The sequence below is a fragment of the Daucus carota genome, chromosome 6 (assembly GCF_001625215.2).
Source record: "Daucus carota subsp. sativus chromosome 6, DH1 v3.0, whole genome shotgun sequence".
NCBI lineage: Eukaryota > Viridiplantae > Streptophyta > Magnoliopsida > Apiales > Apiaceae > Daucus > Daucus carota.
The window spans coordinates 26,531,485-26,552,173 of record NC_030386.2 but is presented as its reverse complement, the minus strand read 5'-3'; the positions used below and the strand labels follow the sequence as shown (position 1 = coordinate 26,552,173).

Genomic DNA, 20,689 nt, shown 5'->3' with positions numbered 1-20,689 from the left:
TTTGAAAATGCATATGTTCAAATTTGTGTTTGTATAAGAAGAATTTACAACATTATATTTTTTGCAAAAATATCTTCCTTAAATATTAAACATTAGATGTGGAGTTGATATGATCAAGCTAAATCGCGTCATTAATTTATCATTATTTTTATTAATCGATCGTTTTTAACCTTTTTTTGGAAGAAAGACTCGTTCGTAGTTTAATTTGTTTAATTTATTAAACGAAACCATTTAATAAATATAAATTTTAGTACAACAATAATTTTAGGGTTGAGCTCCTATGTATATTTTTTTTGCCGTCATCTGTATATTTTTCACAAAAGAGTTAGTAAATATTTGTTTTAGGTCGAATTCAAATTTAGAAAAAACATGAGTACCCGTGATTTATGTGGTTAAAAACATTAGATTTTTGTAATTATCAAAGAATTATATATGTAATTTTACTGTCTAGGATGTAATCTTAATCTTCATGTGCATTGAACAAAAATAAATAAATAATTTCTTGCACCTAAAAACACATAATTAATAATTATAAAAATATTTTACCCTTTCGAAGTCATAAAATTTGGAATTTTATTAATGCTATTTTATCCTACATAATATATAAGCCGACAGTATATGCAAAACCGACTTTATCGGCGCCGGCGAGTGGTGAATGAAATATTACCTTGCCACCAGACGCGACGGAGGTGAAACAATCCACACAATTCGATACATATAAAATCTAGCGATCGTCCCTCCCTTCTAAGAGGTAACCGTACACAATTTAGTGCATACACACACAAAAACACATACATATATCATCACTCCACTAGTCGTTGAATTCAGTGGAAATTTTCATTATTGATATTAAAAGTGATGCGCTATCGCCTGTTGCGCGATAGACAAAAAGCTTATTATTTAATCATTCGTATGTATAAGCAGCAGCTAGGGTTTAAGACTTCAATTCGGGCGTGCATTGGGAATATATGATTTGTTACGAGCACTCGAACTCGAAGATGATAGAGCTTTTCGGAGGTGCTGATTGAATCAGGTATAATATTTGTCACAAATGCTTATACATGAATTTTATGCTTGTTTCGAATTTTAAGTTGTTTCGTGTGCTGACTTCTATTGCTATGTGTGTTTCATTCACTTTGTCGAATATGTTATGTAACTGGGAACAGTTTTTCGCTTAGGGTATATTAAAGTCTTGTATATATGCAACAATGTTATGAATGCCTAAATTATATGAATTGTGATTTATTTTTTGTCGTGTGTGCAATAAATTTATAAATGCCAAACTTATATATATAATTAGAGAATTATAAGTCTTGGCCTAGAATACCGCAATCAAAGTTTTGGTCCTAGATACCATTGTATACAAAATTGGGACTTGCAATTCAGCGGAACTAGGTGTTATATTGTTGGATTTTAATTTGAAGTGATGCTTGTCTCTTAGATTACACGTGTGGAGATGCTTATCTTCGAACAAATGTGTATGTGTGTCTCTTAAATACACGTTCAGGAGATATTTATGTCATGCATTGTGGTGTTTTTTTACCCTATATTGGATAGGCATTTCTGATATGCGGCATTTTGGATCCTTCCTCCCAAGTGCGGTATTTTGATCATTTCTTCATAGTTTGGTGTTTAGGACCATATTTATCTAATTTTCACCTTAAGTATAATTTAATATTTGTTGGTAATAAATGTCGATAGCTTATGTAGAGTTATAATAGTAAACTAGAAAAAATATGGATATAGAGTATGTTACCCCAACATTAATGGAGTAGAGTTATGAGCTACGGCATTTCAAAGATTTATCAAGATATTATCTCAGTCGATTATCCAGATAATATAACGATATATTTAGTGTGTGGGAAATACATTTGTGGCAAGTCGGTAACTATAAAATCCCAAATGAAGTTTGTGGATAAGTAACCCTCGTAAAATATTAGCAGACATCTTGACATGTCACAGTATATATAGCAAGTATGTACCTTAAGCATCTGTGCTTAGGATATATTTTAACATTTAAGTAATGATATGTTGTCTTTCTTTGTCGTCATGTAATTTCCCCGTTATATGGTCTTGTCGAGTAAAAACCCAACATTGCATTCTGATTCTGGAATCGGCAAAAATATGAATGATTGGTATAAAATCAACAACAATTCTAATAAACTATAATGCTTCCTTCATTGTTTATTAAAGGATTGGGGAATCTTTCTTGCATCATAATGCAACACAAGTAGGTACTCTGGAATTATAAACCCTGATGAACAACAAAAAATGACTTATGGTGTGATGTTTAGCTTCACTTGCACCTCCCATATTGCTGACGATTACAACTTTCACAATAGTGTCTTCTTTGCAATTAGTTACAGCCGTAAGATGCTTTTTCGGTTGTTCTCTTGTTGTGTTTAGCTGCAACTCTAGTCTTCAATATACTATAAGGAGGTTAAATTGGTTGCCCTAGCCTATTGATTCTTAATATGATGTAACAATTTCATAAGGTTATCTCTTATAAAAATAATTTACCTTGATGAGAAATTTTTACCCCTTGCAAGATTGCAAGAGCTTATGGATGATCACCATAAATTTTTACAATGCCGTTTTGGCTTTTTCAGTTCACTTGATATTTGTTCATTTATGCTAATTATTAATATACTTCTGAAATAATTTTCTTATTGCAAGTTTATATTATTTATTATTTTATTAATAAGCAAAACCCTTTTTCAATAGAACTCAATAGTACTAAATTTTGGTTATCACTTAAATTTTTTATAATTTTAATTTAAAGCATACTATGAATTATGATTGTGACATCCTTCTAAAAATTAATGTTTATATTTACCCCTAAGTTTAGATTCATTGGAATTCTACTATTAGGCTAATTTATACTCTCTGTAATAGCTAAAAACATTACAAATTAATATAATTTACATATAGTAATATGTTGTACTATTTTATTTATTCCAAAGCCTTTTTTCATTCACATACAATACTCCCAAAATTTGATTATCACTTTTTTTAATAATATTTAATTTAAATATGTTATGTTATTATAACTGTATTTTCTATTATCACTTAACCGTTAAAATCCTTAGACTCGATCATTGTTGTGCACTTGTGCTCGTTGACTATGTTGCAAAACATAATATTCGGCGATCAAAAAAAATAAGTGTTTTGCTCGTCGGCTTCAATGATAACCATAATGTTATGCTTTCCGGATGTTTAAAAAAATGAAAAACAAGATAACTTTGAAATCTGGACCATTAGATTAAATTTAATTCAATGGTGTACAACAAGTCTCCAGGTCGAACTTAGATGTGGTCTCTAGTGAACTTAGATGTGGTGACACGGAGGAGACTAGGCTTCTGTTCTCGGGGGAAAGTGAGATAGATACGATTGGGGTGCTTTTTAGGAAGTCTTCGCCTCGTTCGGCTTGAGAATATCTTTTTTTACAGTACGGGGAATTCAGTAATTTCCCACAAGCGTGTTTGTGCTAGTATTTATGAGTTTTTGTGTTTAAAGCGTTATTTATTCCCATTCAAACCTTGCGTGGACTCTTACTTTCACTTGTGAAGCGCTAATAAGTGCCCTTTTCACATCACTGGGATTGAAGCTCAAAGGGAGGATACATTGTAATTTGTAAATGACGGGTCAGAAAATGGATAGAAGTGTAAGACATTGTTTGCATGCAAACAAATTTGTAAATGATTTGAGTTTTGCTTTGATTTGTAAAATTTGCCAAGTATATGTGAACCAAGTGTATTGTTTCTTTGGAGAAATTGAGATGGATGCAATTAGGGTTCTCTTTTTGGCATTAAGAAAAATTCAGTCATATCTACTCATATTTCATAAACTCACGTGTTGGAGCTACTATTTTAATTTTTTTGCATTTGAAGCGTTATTTATTTCCAATTAGAAACTCGCACGGAATCTTTACTTTGTGACTTGGATATTGTGTGTACTCGCGAAGGAGTAGTACACTTTTTACATCACTGAGATTGAAGCTCAAGGTCTAGGACAAATTTTAATTTTTAAATGATGGATCAGAAAATTGAAACTGCTGTAGCATATTGTTTGGATACTACAAACAATTTTTTTACATAAATTAAGTTTCACTTTGATTTGTGAATTTTCTATTAATGGAAGAAAGTATTAGTGAACTAACTATTCAAATATAAGGGCCGCAATCTTGAAAGTGATTTGAAAACTTACTGAGATGAGCACGTGTTTATGGAACACAGCCATACACTATAATATCATGTAAATCTTATTTTGCTGTCAATTTTTTGCTTTTTTTGTTGTACCAGCTTATTATTGACATCCAAGTCATATGCTATTTTCCTGATGCTGGCCATTCTTTACTGTAGCTGCTCGTCAAATTTATTAGGGCAGACTAAATTTTTGAATAAAATATGTGAATACTTATTGTGCATGTAGCACCTGCATTTGTTTTTTTCTTTTGTTAGGGATGATTTTTATCTTTTTTTTTTGTAGTAGTAGTAGTCAAAAAGTGATCATTAAATCTCTCCAAATATATATAGAGGGGTGAAACTAAAAAACGTAGACAAATCAGCAGGAAAGGCACGTGCAGTTGAAACTTAAAAGGCCTTTTGGCGTTGATGAAAAATAATAGATATCAGATATATCACCAGGATGAATATATGAATAAACAGCATGGCGAGTTAAACTGGTTGATCATGTATCATAGTTTTTGCTTTTGTTTGTAATGATTGCTATGTGTTGCAACTGTCGCATGTTCAGAATCCTTAGAACTTAATCAAAAAAGATTGGTTTCCATAATAGTATAAAAATTGTGCTTACTGCCTAGTAAACTACAGAGGGTAGGAGAAACTTCTTATTATAACCTCAATGTAGCTGCTTCAGGCCAAATTTGCCAATGAGAAAATAATGTCAAATTTTCAAATGATGCCCTGCAAAAGTCTTGTTGCATTGTCATTAATTTATTACTTTTTATCTTCCGGTATAGTCAATTACAAAAAATATAAATACTCACGCACACATTTATCTCCATCTGGACTTGAACCCACTACCTCTTGTTACCAAAGTGTGGGGTATCAACTATAGACTACATTTCTGGGGATTTTAGTTCGTTATGTTGCAGCATTTGTGGATTTTCTTGTGCTTAGGTGTCTAAGCATTTTAGCATTCTTCTTAATGCGCTAGAATATGGAGCTAACATGTATGGTTATGGGAGGTAAGGTTCCAGAAGAATGCTTTCTGAAATCATAAATTCAAGGTTTAGTTAGGTTCTTCATGCATTTCCTTGCAGTGGTTTCGGTTAATTAGGATTTTGACTTGGTAGTGTCTATCGTTCCTTTTGATGTATCATGGCAAAGTGATGTTGGGAAGCAAAGAGAGAGTTTTTTTTTTTTAATCAATTTTGTTGTTAAGTTAGACCACTGTTAATCTTAGTAGTCTGACTTGCTTGTATCACTTTTCTATTTTGATGGTAAATTGCAATTGAAATAAGAAGTTATCATTAGACTTAATTTGGAAAGACTTAGCGATAAATAATGTCTAGCTGTCTAATTGTCTGGAGGTATCTTTAGTGAGGTGTGTGTAAATTGTGTTTAGAGCCATGTGGTAAATATATATTTTATAGATGTTGCATCTATTGTTGCGGGCACTTGTCAGCTATCAACATGCTTGATGCAGACTAACATGATCAAGTTTTGTTATAGTACTCTGCTTTTGGGCTAGATGATTTTCTTTATGCAGGTCCTGCATATTCTGGGGCAAAAAAAAAAGTAATTTTAAGTCATAAAAATATAAAAAGTGTAGTTATAGTTGCTTATTTTTTCATCCTGCTTTGAAACAGGCAAGAAGATTTCCTGTACAGGGTCTTCACAAAGTGGTCTGAAGCACAAAATAAATTCTCAAGTGGAGCTATCCTTGAAACCAAATTCATACTGCAACTCACAGATATCCCAATGCTTCCAAGCATATTGAAAGAAACGCTTTGTGTGGACCCAAACTGTGCAAAACCTCGTCATATTCCACAAACACAATGGAGATGTCCTCCAAAAGTATGAGTTGGAAGATTAATATTACATTTGATATTTGACAGCTTCTGTAGATTAAAAGGCTGTATAGTTTTTGTTGAGAATCTGCTAGGTTTAGTGTTGACTAATAATCTTGCATCTCAAATAGCAGATTGCTATAGATTCTAATTGGCATGTGGCTGCTGGTGAAGAGAGCACAGAGGCTGTTTCTCAGAGACGTGATGCCACTGATCCTAGGTAATAATGTCTTGTACTCTCTGAGCTGAAGGAATCTCTGTTATTGCTGTATTCTGTCCCAGTTTTGTACTTGCCCTTATTTTTTTTCTTGGAATCAATGTAGACCCTCTGCACCATTATATATGTCTGGTGACAATGATGACAACAAAACACCAGTAATTCCTCTAAATCCCATAGAATTAGAGGAAGAAGGCAGCCTGCGGAACAACAGCTCAACAGCATCCGTAACTACAGATAGCATGAAAAGAGAGAAACAAAAAGAAGTGTTAACATCAGGCACTTCTGTAACAGACAATATTATTTCAGCAGAATCTGTAAAGAATAGTGATGCTGAAAAGCCTGAAAGTAGCAAGTCCTCTGCCTTGGGAGGTGATATCATGGCCGTTGCTATGGCTGGTGCCGCAGCTGCTATAACTGCTTACGCATCACGCCAAGATGAACAAACTTCAATTGATATAGGTCTGCTAATGCAATTCCTCAGCAACCCAGACACAGTTCACAAATTGATCAGCGAGCAAAGTGTCCCAGGAATTGAGCTTGCCTCCATACTGAATAAGCCAACAGTCTCTGTTCCCTTTGTCAGATCAAACTCAGATCAGTTAAAATTGAGTACTAATAATACTTGTGTTTCGGGAAATACTAGTGTGGTTATCTCGAAACCCGATGCAAGGACATCTTCAGGATCAATACAAAGCTCCAGACCGGATCAAGGTCCAATCGACATCGATTTGCTAGCTCGCCTCCTAAAGAACCCAAAAGGTATTGAAGAGTTAATTAAAGAATATGATGCCTCTGACAGATCTGGTAGTCTGTCTGCCTCGATGATGATGAAAGCAACAGTTAATCAATCATCCCCTGCCATAGCAAACAATTCTGAACCATTGCTTTCCTGTGTAAATACAGATGGTGAAGAGAGTTCACCTACAATTACAGGTGTGCCCTTCTTGGTGCCTCAGAAAATATTTTCATCAGTGTTCACTGCCAGTACCAAAATGAGCTTAATTGATAAGCAATTACCATCTCCAGAAACAACAATGGCCCCAATGTCACCTCTGTATTCCTCGCGCAGTACCAATACGGAGGCTGGTGCCATGAAGATTGAGAGGCTAGATGGCGGAGTCGCTGATGGGATGAGAATGGACCCGAGGCCCGTGACAAGGCTCATGTCACCAGTGGATTCAGTTTCTTTACCGCAGCTTCTAGGGTTGCCAAAGGCAAGCACCCAGCCAAATGTGCTGCAATCATTTCTGCAGAAGAGGCCAGTTTTACCAGAACTGCACCCGAACCCTGTCTTGAGAGAAAGTTCTTCAGTAGCCATGCCGCGGTCTATGCTTATGTCATCGTCAGGTTTAGTTCCTTCCCCAAGGACTGAATTTACTTTGCCCAACTCGCGGCCTGTTGCTATTATGGGACCTCTTCCGGTTGCTTTTAGTCACCCAAACCCTCTCATGAGGTCAGTTGCTCATCCAGAGAATCATGTAAATTACATTAGCGACCGAACAGCCCATGGAGGGTTTGGATTGCCAAGGGCAAGCTTCCAGCCAACAGCAAATGTGTTGCAATCCTTTCAACAGATGACCCCAGTTTCACCAGAAGTTTACCCGCGCCCTGTCTTAGGAGTGAGTGACCCAGGATGTATGCCCGTGACATCATTAGGTCTAGATCCTTTTGCAAGGGCTGACTTGTTTACATTGCCAAAGGCAAACTCGCAGCTTGCTGCTAATATGGGACCTCTTCCGTTAGTCTTGAGTCACACAAACCCTTTTATGCCAGCAGCTGCTCTTCCAGAGAATCATGGAAATTTCCTCAGTGACGAAACAGGACAACGTAGAGGTATGCAAAAAACTTTAAATAATGGTTTCCTGTCATCACACGACAACACTCAGGTTGTTGGGCAGGGACTGTCTCTGATAAAGCCACCGAAGCCCTGCATTTACTTTAATACTCCCAGGGGCTGTTGGAATGGCACCAATTGCCCATACATGCACATCAAATCTGAACAACCAGCACCTTCTCAAGTGGAGGCACTGCATAGCGCAAAAAGAATAAAGCTAGGTTGGGAAACTACTGGAAGGATGTAAAAAAGAAAAGATAGACACATCATAAATTAAGGTAGGTAAGAAGAAAGCTTTACAGGATGTCCTGTTATCCTGTGGGACTTTCTTTTTTGAATATACTTGAATACTAGAGCTGCTTCTCTTTGAAAGGGTATGGAACCCTAAAAACTATAGTTTTTGTACATTCTAAGTTAAAATCTGGCTGTATACGCTGGGGGTAGTGCAAAGTGCTGATCTTTGAGCCTCCGGTTAGATGTAACATTTGCAGGTATCCCGGTCTATTTCAACAATATGATCGGATGATTGTTGGGGGCAAGTGCAAAGTGCTGAGCTTTGAGCCTTGGGTTGGATGTAACATTTGCCGGCATCACGGTTCTTTTGACCAATATGATCGGATGATTGTTGGACTGGAGTTGCTGAATGTGAGTGCAGTTGTGCCTCAAACACAACACGCACTGCATCAAGATGGGCTTAATATGAAACATACAAATGAAAATAGAAAGAGTCTTTACTGAGCTCCGGCAACCAGTGGAGTAACATGTAAAGCAGGGCTTAAAGTTGAAGTGTTGATCTAAAAAATTTCAGTCGTGGAAAGTGTTTTATCTCTCAAAAGATATAAAATGATTTGTGGTATATTAGGCCTCTTTTGTTTTGGCTAAATGTTTTCTAACCCTTCGTTTTTTGTTTTGACATAACAATTAACAAATATTTACCAAACAAATTTTGAAAGTAAACCAAAATATTTTCTTATAATCTGTTAGTTGTACGCCTACTTCAGAATTTACTTTCAAATTTCGAGATTTGGAAAACACAAGAATTTTGATCATGAGTTCAAAATCCTATATGTTAGATGTATTAAAAATTTCTTCTATATAAACACTTGATAGGCTACGTTCATTGCTTACCCCTCCCCCTCAAACAGACAAGAAGCCCAGCCTCCGATATGTGTTCTTTAAACAACAATGGCAAGCAACTCTTGTTCCTCCGATTCAATGGATGATTCTGCTGCTGCTTCTTCTGTGCCTGAAAAACAAGACTCCACGTCGTATTTTAATCTTCTTGATAGAACCCCTCTTTCTGTGCCCTTGTGTTTGTATTACACGCAAGGCTGTTGCACTAACATGAATGATCCCACTCACTTGAAGGCCTTTGATCATTCTTTTTTGGAACTAAACGCTGAAGCTTATGCAGCCTCAGCCCTTCGACTATTTTCTCGTTCGCGATTTGTGGGAACTGGGATATCAAGACTCAAGTTGCGCATCAAAGCAGTACAACAGGGATGGAGCTTCCTTCGTATTTTAGGGAATGGATTAATCTGATTTATTTGAACTTTTACAACAGGAAGGCCAGAGGGATGCTCACACTGATGTGGTCACTCAGTGTTTCGGTAGCAGGGAATCACCATCTTGGAATTGATGACGCCACGAATATTGCTAGAGTTTTGCAGCGCATGATCATTGATGGATATTGCTAGAGTTTTGCAGCGCATGATCATTGATGGTGCAGTTTTGCAGATCAGTGCTAGGAGAAACAATGACGGAAAGTGTGGTCTCTTTGAAAACCGCATCAAGTGGTAGCCTACTCTTTACAAACTGGTTTTATTCTGTTAAATTTACGACCCTTGGTTGCAGCTAATTGCCTGCTGTCAAGAACATCTTTGTCTCGACCACTTGTGAACATGTGGTACTATATGTTCTTGCTGATAAGAACAAGCCAGTAGGCAGAATTGTAGTTTTCAGTTATTAGAATGGGAAATCTTCACTTCATTGAAACAATCTAATCTGATTTTGTGCAAATCTGATCTAGATCAGATAAATGTAGTTGTAAAGCAAAAAATAAGTAGAGCACAGTGAATTCACTGTCAAATCATTAAAATCGTGTTCCTAGTTTCCTTGTGACATTAGCATTTTCTATTCCATACACATATTGTCATCCCATCAACAAAGAAAATATAACAGATGACTGGCAATTAAGTTGGATTGAACAATTTATAACAAATATATATAAGATTAAGAATTTGCTGTTGTTTTCTCTTCCTACCAAGAGAAAGAACTGTAAATAGCATACAACACTTGGGTAGGGCACTTGTTTAGATCCTCGCCCCCTAAAATTTAATCTAAAAATAAAACAACTAGATGTGAAGATAATAATACAATCCGGATTCTTTAAAGAATAACTACGACACTGCCTGATTTAAGTATATTGGATATCTACCCAAACAGAAAGCTGCTTGGAAAACCTACAAATAAAAAATCTGAGACCTCATGCTCTCCACAGCTCCTAATGACTCGGCAACTCAAAAAAGAATGGTGTCATTATAAGTCTTGAAGAATAGGCCAGCCTTTCCTCACAATATCGTTAATCTTTGCATCTAGTCTCTTTTGAGTTCTCCATGGACAAAGCTCTGCTGCATAGCTATTTAGTTTCGCCGCCAAGCTGGAACTTTGAAGCTCTTCTTCAGGCAAGTTTCCAATCAGCTGGAGAAGGAAGTGGTTCCTTTTCAACTCAAACTTCTGAACAAAATCGTAAATTGTATCTTTATTAGTTCGACAGAAAAGAGAAATCAATTAGGATCTCTCAACATGTCCATCAAAATTTCTCAAGAAAAGGAGTAACCATATCCAGAGATCAGAAGGCCATAAAAATGTGTTGGAGTATCATGGTCTAATATAACAAACCTGATGGTCAGACTCAGCAGGATAAAAAGGGCCAAGTGGTTGAATTTGAGTGGTCACAATGCTGCTCTTTAATCTATTTTGCTCTCGTTCTTTGCTTAAGGTAGCCAATCTGGACTCTTCAGTTCCATTAGTAAAGATGATAGACCTGCTTAGGTTAAAACAGTTCGCTGGGTTGGTATTGTGAATTGGGTACAACAGAATTGCTTAAGACCGATTATGGTTACCTGTATTGATTACCAACATCAGGACCTTGCCCAAATACTTGCCGAGAATCATGATTTGACCAGAAAACCTCCAAAAGCTGCCTGAAATTGATTACCCTAGGATCATATTCAATCTGCAGGCAGTTTGTAAAACTGTTAAAACAAAACATTTCCTTATTGGTGACAATAAGGCAAATTTCTCAATTAACGAAGAGGCGAAAATATTAAGTGAAAGTGTAAAACATATAAGACAAGTATATAATGACTATCAGTCATTTTACAGCCCACTAATAACGAGTGGTAGGTGTGGCAAACAATAATTTGTTATGGGACACAATTGGGAGTTACTTTGCAGGACTTCTAACAGAAGACTAATTCTAACTAAGTACACCAAGTATGGGGCATATGCCTGTTTAAGCTTTTACTATTGCCACTATATTATATTGGTATAGAGCTAAAAGGTTCAAAAACCAGAGATAGAGGTAAACAATCTTTAAGAAAATCACATAACAAATGCCACAATTCTGATTCATGTTCATTACTCGGATAAATAGAACATCCTTTGAAAATAAAATTTTCTTTATTAGTCTCGGGTAGTTTAGGAGAAAAACTGAAAGGTCGCAGACATTAACTGTATGTATGTGACTGAACAAAAATATGCTATTTTTATATATAGAATTTAATAGCACAATTTTTTTTCCCTTCAAAAAAAAAAATATGCTATTAAATTCTATATATAATAAGCGTAAGCAGAATCTTTGGACGTCTGTACTACCGCAAGAAGCATGAAGACTGTTCAATCTACTACTAATAGAAGACCCAGATTTTGCGCTAAGAAAGGTCTAGAGCTCAAATATTGGCAACTTCGGATTTCAGAAAAACTTTACATATCTATAAATAGATCTGGGCTTATATACTTACCATTTGGCAACCAAAAAACGTTAACATCAACTCAATAATATATATATAACATAAATTTTACCAAACCAGATGTTTCAGCAACATATTAAAAAATAATAATACTAGAACACATAAAAGCTTATAAAATTAAATTGAAAATTATTTCAAGTATCCGCACATTCATACGGTATAAGCTTGTCGTTGATAAAATGACTAAGCAAAGCCTTAGGTTGTGCCAACTCCAAATGTTGGAACTGAGGAAAACCATGTATAGTGGACATTGTCAGTCCTTGTTGACCCTTACTAGATGAGTGAAATTATCGGATCACTATATATAATGATGATGTTATTGACATGAATTCAAATGCCAAGGGTCTTTAGAATAATGAAAGCAGCCAGAAAAATAGAGGGGAAGAAAATACATGTGAATCCAGGTATGATCAGTATATGCTACTTCCAAAGAAGCTTCAATACACTCATTATACTGCAACGGTGCAACCATTACCAAGTGAAAATAAGAGGTTGTCTAACATTTTATCCCTCGAGAGTTTTAGTGTCTTTGTAAAATGTAGTGTAGATTTAGGGGAAGGGAAACACATCCTTCGGTAACTCCCATCCTCATCCTCCTCTGTTTCTAAAGGGAATACTGTTTGCAAGACTTAACTTGAAAGGTAACAATGCTAACTAATTGTAATATATAATTTATTCAACCTCTAACTACACTATAACCAATCACTTAACCACAAACACACAAAACACAAGATAACATCTTAAGTATGCCCGCCTAATCACCTATATCCAAATTGTAGCATTATAATTAGCAAGTTATATTATTACAGATTCAACACTTACTTCATCCTCTAAGCAAACACAATTCACCAACAAGCACACATAATTCCATCAAACACATCACATGCCAATCACTTAACCACAAACACACAAAACACAAGATAACGTCTTAAGTATGCCCGCCTAATCACCTATATCCAAAATGTAGCATTATAATTAGCAAGTTATATTATTACAGATTCAACACTTACTTCATACTCTAAGCAAACACAATTCACAAACAAGTACACATAATTCCATCAAACACATCACATGCTCGACGCGCTCAGGCGAGAACAGTTTTTAGCGTGAAAACATAACCGCACAGATAGAGAATAAAATAGTACCTTAACACACTCAGCGTGATCACCAAGGCTACGATACTCAGGATTAGTTTTGGATCCACCGGCGTAACCAACCGCGGTCCGTACAACACCATCCAAGCAACCAAACACCGATTCAGATCTCCAGAAGCTTCCCAAACCAAACACTGCTGTTTTCACTACCACCTCATCTTTCGGATCTTTTTGGATCCGATCCGGAATTCGGATCCCCAATACTACTATATTCATGCTCAATAACCACATCATGTAAACTACTAGTAGTGTATAATGATGATGATTATAGTATATACATAATTTTCTATCCGATTGCTTCATTGTGAAGCTCCGGCCGGTGGATATGAAATTCCGGTCAAATCCTCAGTTTTTTCTCAAATAACATATGTATTCACCGATGAAGGTGAACACAATAATAATTCTATATCATCTTGAAGAGAAAGTATTGAGAAATTATATTCTATTTTTTTACATGTAATTAGTATGATTGTGCAACTTGGATTATATTTTGTCTACTACTTAAAATAAATTTATGTATAACACTATCATTTAGTTTTAAAATTATTGGGACTAAATTTATTGATTAAAATAACAAAAATTTTCGTTGATCTCATGATAGCATCTCTAGCGGATTAGTTATAATGATCGAGAAAAATGATTGAAAATATTGATTAAGTAAAATTTATTTGTTGAAAAAGTAAAATATTCCGTTTCAGTGAAGACATCTATAATTATTGACTATATATATATATATATATATATATATATATATATATATATATATATATTATTTTAAAACAATATGTAATTATCAGAAAATAAAATATATTAATAGAATAGATGGTATTATCTTTTTTGCAATATATTGGGTATTCGACAAATATAATCAACATTAACGGAATAACTAAGTTGGAGTTAAATTTTCTTTACACAATCTCTACAATTTTATTTTTTTTGAATAAACAATTTCTATAATTTATTCACTTATTTCCTGTTTATATTAGTTATTTTAGTCGTAGTTTCATATAGTTAGTGATGTTATTATATCAAACACATGTGGATTTATCTAGTCTAGATATAGTTATTGCATCTATTTCGTTTTTTATCCAAAATAATTTTAAAAACTATATATTAATTTCAAATCAAATCAAAATTTACCACGACACCAACAAAACTAAATAAATCAATAGTTTGGAGTTGTAGTTATTCACGGGCCTCATTCTTTTCTTTTACATTAAAATGGAGTCTTGTTAATTGCGAGTTGCTCTCTTTTTTATTTCATAGGCAAATTTAAAATTGTTCGAGTCGTGTAATCATTAATTATTGACATTGGCAAACGCCCTAAATTCCATCATTTATAAAGTTCAAAGAATTCATCGATATTTAAATATCATAAGATTTTAATAAATTTATACAATACTATCAATTTTTTTTTGAAAATAAGGAGATAATTCAATAAATAACAGTTATACGTCACGAACAAACATAAATTATATTAACATGCCTATCTTCATACCATACCTAGAATGAGATGTTGAAATTGATGATGATATATTTATAAATTCGCACTCTGTGTTCACCATCTTTTTTAAAAAATTCATTTGAGCTATCAATCACAAATGCAATTCCCGGAAGGTTTTTATCGATAAATCCAAATTAATTCTCACAAAAAGAGAGAAAAATCAAACACTCTCAACAAAGAGAGAAATCAAACTATAATTATAACACACGAGAGAAAATCCAACTGCAAACTAAAACGATTAGATCTGCACCACGAATCTACACCAGGAGGTAAGGTTAGTGGCGGATCTGACTATAAAGTTAAGGGGGTCAATTATTTTGTAAAAAAAATTAAGAGGGGTCACTAAAAAAAATTAAGGGAGTCAATTTCTATTTCACAACCTAAAAATATGTATAATATTAAAAAAGATAAAAATTAAGGGGGTCAATTGCCCCCTCCTCCCTACTAAGATCCGCCTCTGGGTAAGGTAATTGATTCACTCACGATCCAAAAGGCCCTCTGAAAGCGAATAAGGAAAAAAATCAAAAGTTACAGTGATATAGATCTAAGAAAACTTTGCCAAAATAAGGAGATTTATTAAGAAAATCAATGAAACAACCAAGAAAAATAAAAAAAAAGTATTTTAACGGAAGGATTTGGGGTTTTCCATTAAATTACCGGTGGAAGTCCCGTCGGAATGAGAAAAAAGAGAGACGACCGAGAGAAGAGAGAAATTACAATTAAATACTATCATAACCAAACATTTTAAAATTTCGAGACAATTTTAAAAATCTCAATTTAATTCACCTCAATTTTGTTAATGATTTTGTTTTTCAAAATCTAATCGGATACGGCCTCTGAATGGGTAATAACATCCTAAAAAGGTTATATTTCTTCGATACACGAAATACACATATATATCTCCGGCTGTGTACTTTTCCAATATCGTGAAAAACCTAATATTTCATTAATTATACTCCCATCGACTCCCGTCTCTTAACCCAACCGATTAATTTCAGTTTGCAGGGCTTCCGAGTTGAGTTGACTCAGCAGCAATGACTAGTACCGAGTCTGTGTCGGAAGACTCGTTCTTGCATAACTACAACGCTAACGACCGGCGAATCGCATCGGAGTTCTTATCAGGTTGGTTACCCTTTTTAACTAAAGGTCTCTGCGACTCGTGTAATCGGAAGCTGACTCATAGAGTGCGATCTCTCTGCCCTGGTATTCTCTGAATTTCCTTCCTTTTTTGTATTTCCTGCATTCATGTATGTATAATTGTATGTATATGTTAGGGTGTTTTGTATTAGTGGTAAAAAGATAATGAATTGTGTACGTAATTGACTAATTGCAGTGAATTGGATTTATACTGTAGTTGATTTTATAATTGTGATTTTGTGGATAAAGGAAAAAAAAGGATTTTTGCTTAGGGAGTCTCTGTATGTAGTGAATTGCGAGGTGTGTGGAGTTTTGAGGAGAAGATGGTTTGGTTTGTAGTAATACGAGATTCTGTGTATATAATTGTTGTTTTGTTGGTAATGTATTTATGATTGGATAATATCTTATATTTGTAGTTTAGCGGAAAGAAGGATCTAATGTAGTTTAGCAGAAAAAATATATATTATGTTTACGGAATTTATGTATTTAGTGAATTGTGAGATTCGTAGAGTAATAATATGAAAGTCTATGTTTATAATTAGATGGTTTGTGGATGATATGTTTTTTACTGGATGATGTTTGTATTGACTGGTTTGTTGGCAAAATTGATTGGCTTATTTGTTGTTCTGTTGGGTGATTTGGAAGGTGATGATAGTGATAAGAAATCTGTTGGGAGTTTGAAGGATGGTGTTATTGATGCTGCCGAAACGAATTCGCTAGGGAGTTGGAAAGATGGTGAAAATGGGTGTGCTGAACCTGCCGTGGAGTCGGATTTAGGGGCAAATGTGTGCGCAGCAAGTGATATGATTGCCTCTTCTGTGCCTGCTGGAAGTGGAGAACGTCGTACATCTTGGGCTGATATGGCACAAGAAGATGAGCTTGAGGGAGATGAAGAGAGCGAGGTGACATCCACATCCAGGTTGTCTGTTGCCAATTCTGCATCTGGAGACGGGACAGCGGAGGAGAAGTCTGTTTCAAAGCCAGGTTTATCAAGGGATCAGAGAGAGTATATCAGGTTCACCAATGTAAAAAGGAAAAAGGATTTTGCTTGCATTGAAAGAGTCAACCAGAAACTTGTTAACATTCTTGATGGCCTGGAGTTGCACACTGGTGTTTTCAGTGCAGCAGAACAGAAGAGAATTGTTGATTATGTTTATGAGCTTGAGGAGATGGGGAAGAATGGAAAACTGAAAGGTAAGCCAAATTACCCAATCATTATTCTAAATGTATCTGATGTTCCTAAAATTATTATGTATGTAATCCGTTACATGTGGTCCATATTGTTACCTACCTGACTTTAGGTGGTTAGATATTGTTGAGGCTTTTTCGACATAATTATATATGTATAAGATTCATACTTGACTTTAATGGCATTAGAAGTGCACATCCCAAGAACATGTGATAGGGGAGGTCATAGTCCCTTGTTACTTTCTCTATTTTTGTTGTGATTTCCCTGTAATGTATCTAAGTCATGTAAGCTGCAATGTTTTATCATTAATAATTACATTGTTAGTAAATAGAAAAAACATCATTCAGTTATGTCATATGTGGTAGTACAATATCTTTTTTCCCCTTTTTGTCCCGATAGTAAAATATCATTTAAGTAAGATAACTTCTATGCTTTTATGCTTGAACGAATCCTAGCTTTTGAGGCAATGTGCATTTGCTTTGTTTTTAGGTCTCAGTTTACATTTGCATACTTGTCTTTATTATGTGCTTAAGCTCCATTCTAACATTAGGAATGTCCAACCTAAGGTTTTTCTTAGTGTCTTAGACTCTTAGTGGGTGATTGGCTTTATAGCTTTAACATTTAAATGTTGTTTTTGGAAAAAGAAACCCACCTGTTTGGCATTGTTTTCTGTTTTCTAGTTTTCTCTGTTCTAGTTTCCAGACAACATTTTATGTGATACTACTGCAGAATATATACTAATATAAAAGAAAATAAGTTTATATTGTAATATTTATGAAAAAATAAAAATTGTTATAATACTTTAAATATTATTTAATAGTTATGCAGATATTATTGCACAACACTGAGAGTATGTTATCAATTGACATAAAAAGCCATTTTATCAAAGGTAATATTAAATTTCACTACGTATAGTTATTGAAGTTAATGCATGCATTACCTACAGTCAGGAATGAAAAGATAGTGGATAACCAATTTTAAAATTTGGTATTTGATCTTGACATAATTAATGCATGCATTAATTACCTACATGCGCGCACACGCCCCCACGCGCCCACACGCACGCACTGTTAGTCAGTGATGTGGGTTGGCTTGGAAAGTAATCTTTAATGTGGGTTGGCTTGGAAAGTAATCTTTTTTTTCACGATAGGACTTATTTGGCGGTTAACCTTCCTTCATATGAATGAGCTGCTGCAAGCGGCAGCTATATATATATATATATATATATATATATATATATATATATATATATATATATAAGCTTCACAAGTTCAGGGGCTACACAGCTAGAATGGGGGACTTTAAGGAAATTGTAATAGAATACTATCTATTTAAGCAACAACTTCACAGCAAAGTCTCAATTAACAGGAATGAAACGAAACAAAAGACAGGTTCACTACTGATTTCAATGGAAATTAGACAAACTGCAGAGCTTTCGAGAGGCTCGCTCTCTCCCAGATCTAAAATATAATAGCTTAGCAATCTTTCGATGCCTTTCCCTTGCCTCCCATCTCCTCTTTACCCTAGCTCTCGCCCTTCTCTATTGACTCTTTTGCCCTGCAGCAGAATTGTCCTTTATACCCCTGAGTCGTGTCCTTGTAAATACTTTCACATGTGAGCCTTGACCCTGATGTGTGACAGAAATATTATGTTCTAATGAAGTGACGAATAGCACTAGCGCAGGGAAGAAGGGAAAAACTAGGTTAAAGACAATTAATGCATAGATGACTGAGATGCAGTAAACTATAAAATACATGCTAAAGCCTGTTTTTTGCATTTGATATGTAACATGTGCCTTTATAAATATTTTTTGTTAAAATGATTTCTACATGGAACTTAAAAGCTTTGAGCAGTGCTAAAAGCCCTAAACTTAGTATTGTAATCCTTATGTACTTCCTAAATTATTATATTTGCCACATTCAGAAAAATAATAACTTTAAGTCTGCTCAACCATGTCTTAATTCCAATAATAAAATGCTGCTAGTCCTATAAATCCTATAACACCGAGTCAATGATTTATTTGCATAATTATATCATTTTATACATCTTGTCAGTCATAATTTTAAATTCTGAGATCATATCGTATATTTACCTTTATTTTTGCAGCGCGCACTTACACTGCACCACAGAAGTGGATGAGGGGCAAGGGACGGGTGACTATTCAGTTTGGTTGTTGTTATAATTATGCTGTGGTAAGTTTTTACTACCTTCTTTCTTTTAGTGTTCTGAATATTTGATACATTTTAAGGGAGAAGTAACCTGGTTATGACTAATGAGACATGTTAGTGTTGCTTGAAAGGATACCTTACAATTTGTGACTGATTTCAGGATAAGAAGGGTAACCCCCCAGGAATCCTCCAGAATGAACTTGTAGACCCAATCCCTCATCTTTTCAAAGTTATCATTCGACGGTTGATCAGATGGCATGTTCTTCCTACAACATGTGTACCAGATAGCTGCATTGTCAATATTTATGATAAAGACGACTGCATACCTCCTCATATAGACAATCATGATTTCCTCAGGCCCTTCTGTACCGTGTCGTTTCTTAGTGAGTGCGATATAGTTTTTGGATCAAATCTTAAAATTATCGGTCCTGGTGATTTTGCTGGGTCTACTGCAATCTCCTTACCAGTGGGGTATGTATATGCTCATGGTTTTAATATTATCATTTTTAGTACTGGAGTCTGGACATAGTTCTTCCCTATGCTTATTTATGTTTCCTCTATAGTTAGTCTAAAAATTTAAATATTTTTAACCGCTTCTAATTGCATAGCTTTCATCCAGATCTGTTCTTGTATTAAATGGGAACGGGGCTGATGTGGCGAAGCACTGTGTTCCAGCTGTTCCTACCAAGAGGTATACGTGAATCTCGGTACATTTTGAGGACTGTCCTTTTTTACATCATCACATTGTATGATTTACTGTTTTGTATTTTATTTGACTCCTGGCTATCTTTTGTATACTTGCGCAGGATATCAATAACATTCAGGAAGATGGATGAGACCAAATGGCCTGTAGGATATACCCCTGAACCTGATTTGCAGGGGCTCCAACCACTGTCATATGAAGCCGACAGATCCAAACATTCAAATATCTCAAAAATAAACCATGCTGGAAACCTGAAGGCTGCAAGAAGCGTGGATAACAGTGACAGATTGAAGGAAAGAGGTTTCTTTGGTCCAGGACCTCGCCGAGGTCGTGTGAATAGGCAACGACTCAGACTTGATATGATGGAGGGTTGATTGGATTATTATAATATTTTACTTCAGATGTGTGCGAACTGATGAGAACAGAACTCCCATCAGCAAGGCTAAAGACTGGGGAATTGTTCGTTGGTTTGGTTTTACATATAATTATCAGAAGATTGTTGTGAGTGGAAGGTCATATTTACCAGGAACTTCTTTAAAGATCGAATCTGTTAGTTATCTCACACCATCACAAAACAGAATGTTTTCTTCTGAGTGTATTAGTGATGCAAAATATTGTAGAAATGCTAGATCTTGTAAACTTGGATGTGATATTTGGAATATGGCTTTTATAGTGAAAAATGAGTATATTGTTCCTCTGAAGTGATATTCTC

General features: G+C 35.1%; 3 protein-coding genes across 5 annotated transcripts; 2 read left to right on the top strand and 1 right to left on the bottom strand.

Moving 5' to 3' along the window:
• The first annotated feature begins 590 nt into the window (after positions 1-590).
• On the top strand, positions 591-8,956 carry LOC108224393 (uncharacterized). 3 transcript variants are annotated; one of them, XM_017398994.2, is made up of 5 exons: positions 591-751; positions 925-1,033; positions 5,834-6,041; positions 6,169-6,254; positions 6,358-8,956. In XM_017398994.2, the coding sequence occupies exons 3-5, from the start codon at positions 5,946-5,948 to the stop codon at positions 8,333-8,335; spliced, it is 2,160 nt and encodes a 719-aa protein (XP_017254483.1). In that variant the 5' UTR covers positions 591-751; positions 925-1,033; positions 5,834-5,945; the 3' UTR covers positions 8,336-8,956. The 3 variants fall into 3 exon arrangements, with proteins under 3 accessions (XP_017254483.1, XP_017254481.1, XP_017254482.1); XM_017398992.2 differs by having other exon boundaries at positions 6,166-6,254; XM_017398993.2 differs by having other exon boundaries at positions 596-751; positions 928-1,033; positions 6,166-6,254.
• A 1,329-nt stretch (positions 8,957-10,285) lies between these two features.
• LOC108224954 (peptide methionine sulfoxide reductase A5) lies at positions 10,286-13,761 on the bottom strand. Its single transcript, XM_017399723.2, has 4 exons — positions 13,268-13,761; positions 11,214-11,326; positions 10,990-11,134; positions 10,286-10,824 (listed from the first exon to the last, which is right to left on the bottom strand). Exons 1-4 carry the CDS (start codon positions 13,577-13,579, stop codon positions 10,627-10,629), a joined length of 768 nt encoding a protein of 255 aa, XP_017255212.1. The 5' UTR covers positions 13,580-13,761; the 3' UTR covers positions 10,286-10,626.
• A 1,890-nt stretch (positions 13,762-15,651) lies between these two features.
• On the top strand, positions 15,652-20,678 carry LOC108192934 (RNA demethylase ALKBH9B). The gene is made up of 6 exons (XM_017359471.2): positions 15,652-15,983; positions 16,563-17,111; positions 19,213-19,298; positions 19,435-19,745; positions 19,894-19,965; positions 20,081-20,678. The coding sequence occupies exons 1-6, from the start codon at positions 15,815-15,817 to the stop codon at positions 20,349-20,351; spliced, it is 1,458 nt and encodes a 485-aa protein (XP_017214960.1). The 5' UTR covers positions 15,652-15,814; the 3' UTR covers positions 20,352-20,678.
• Positions 20,679-20,689: the final 11 nt, after the last annotated feature.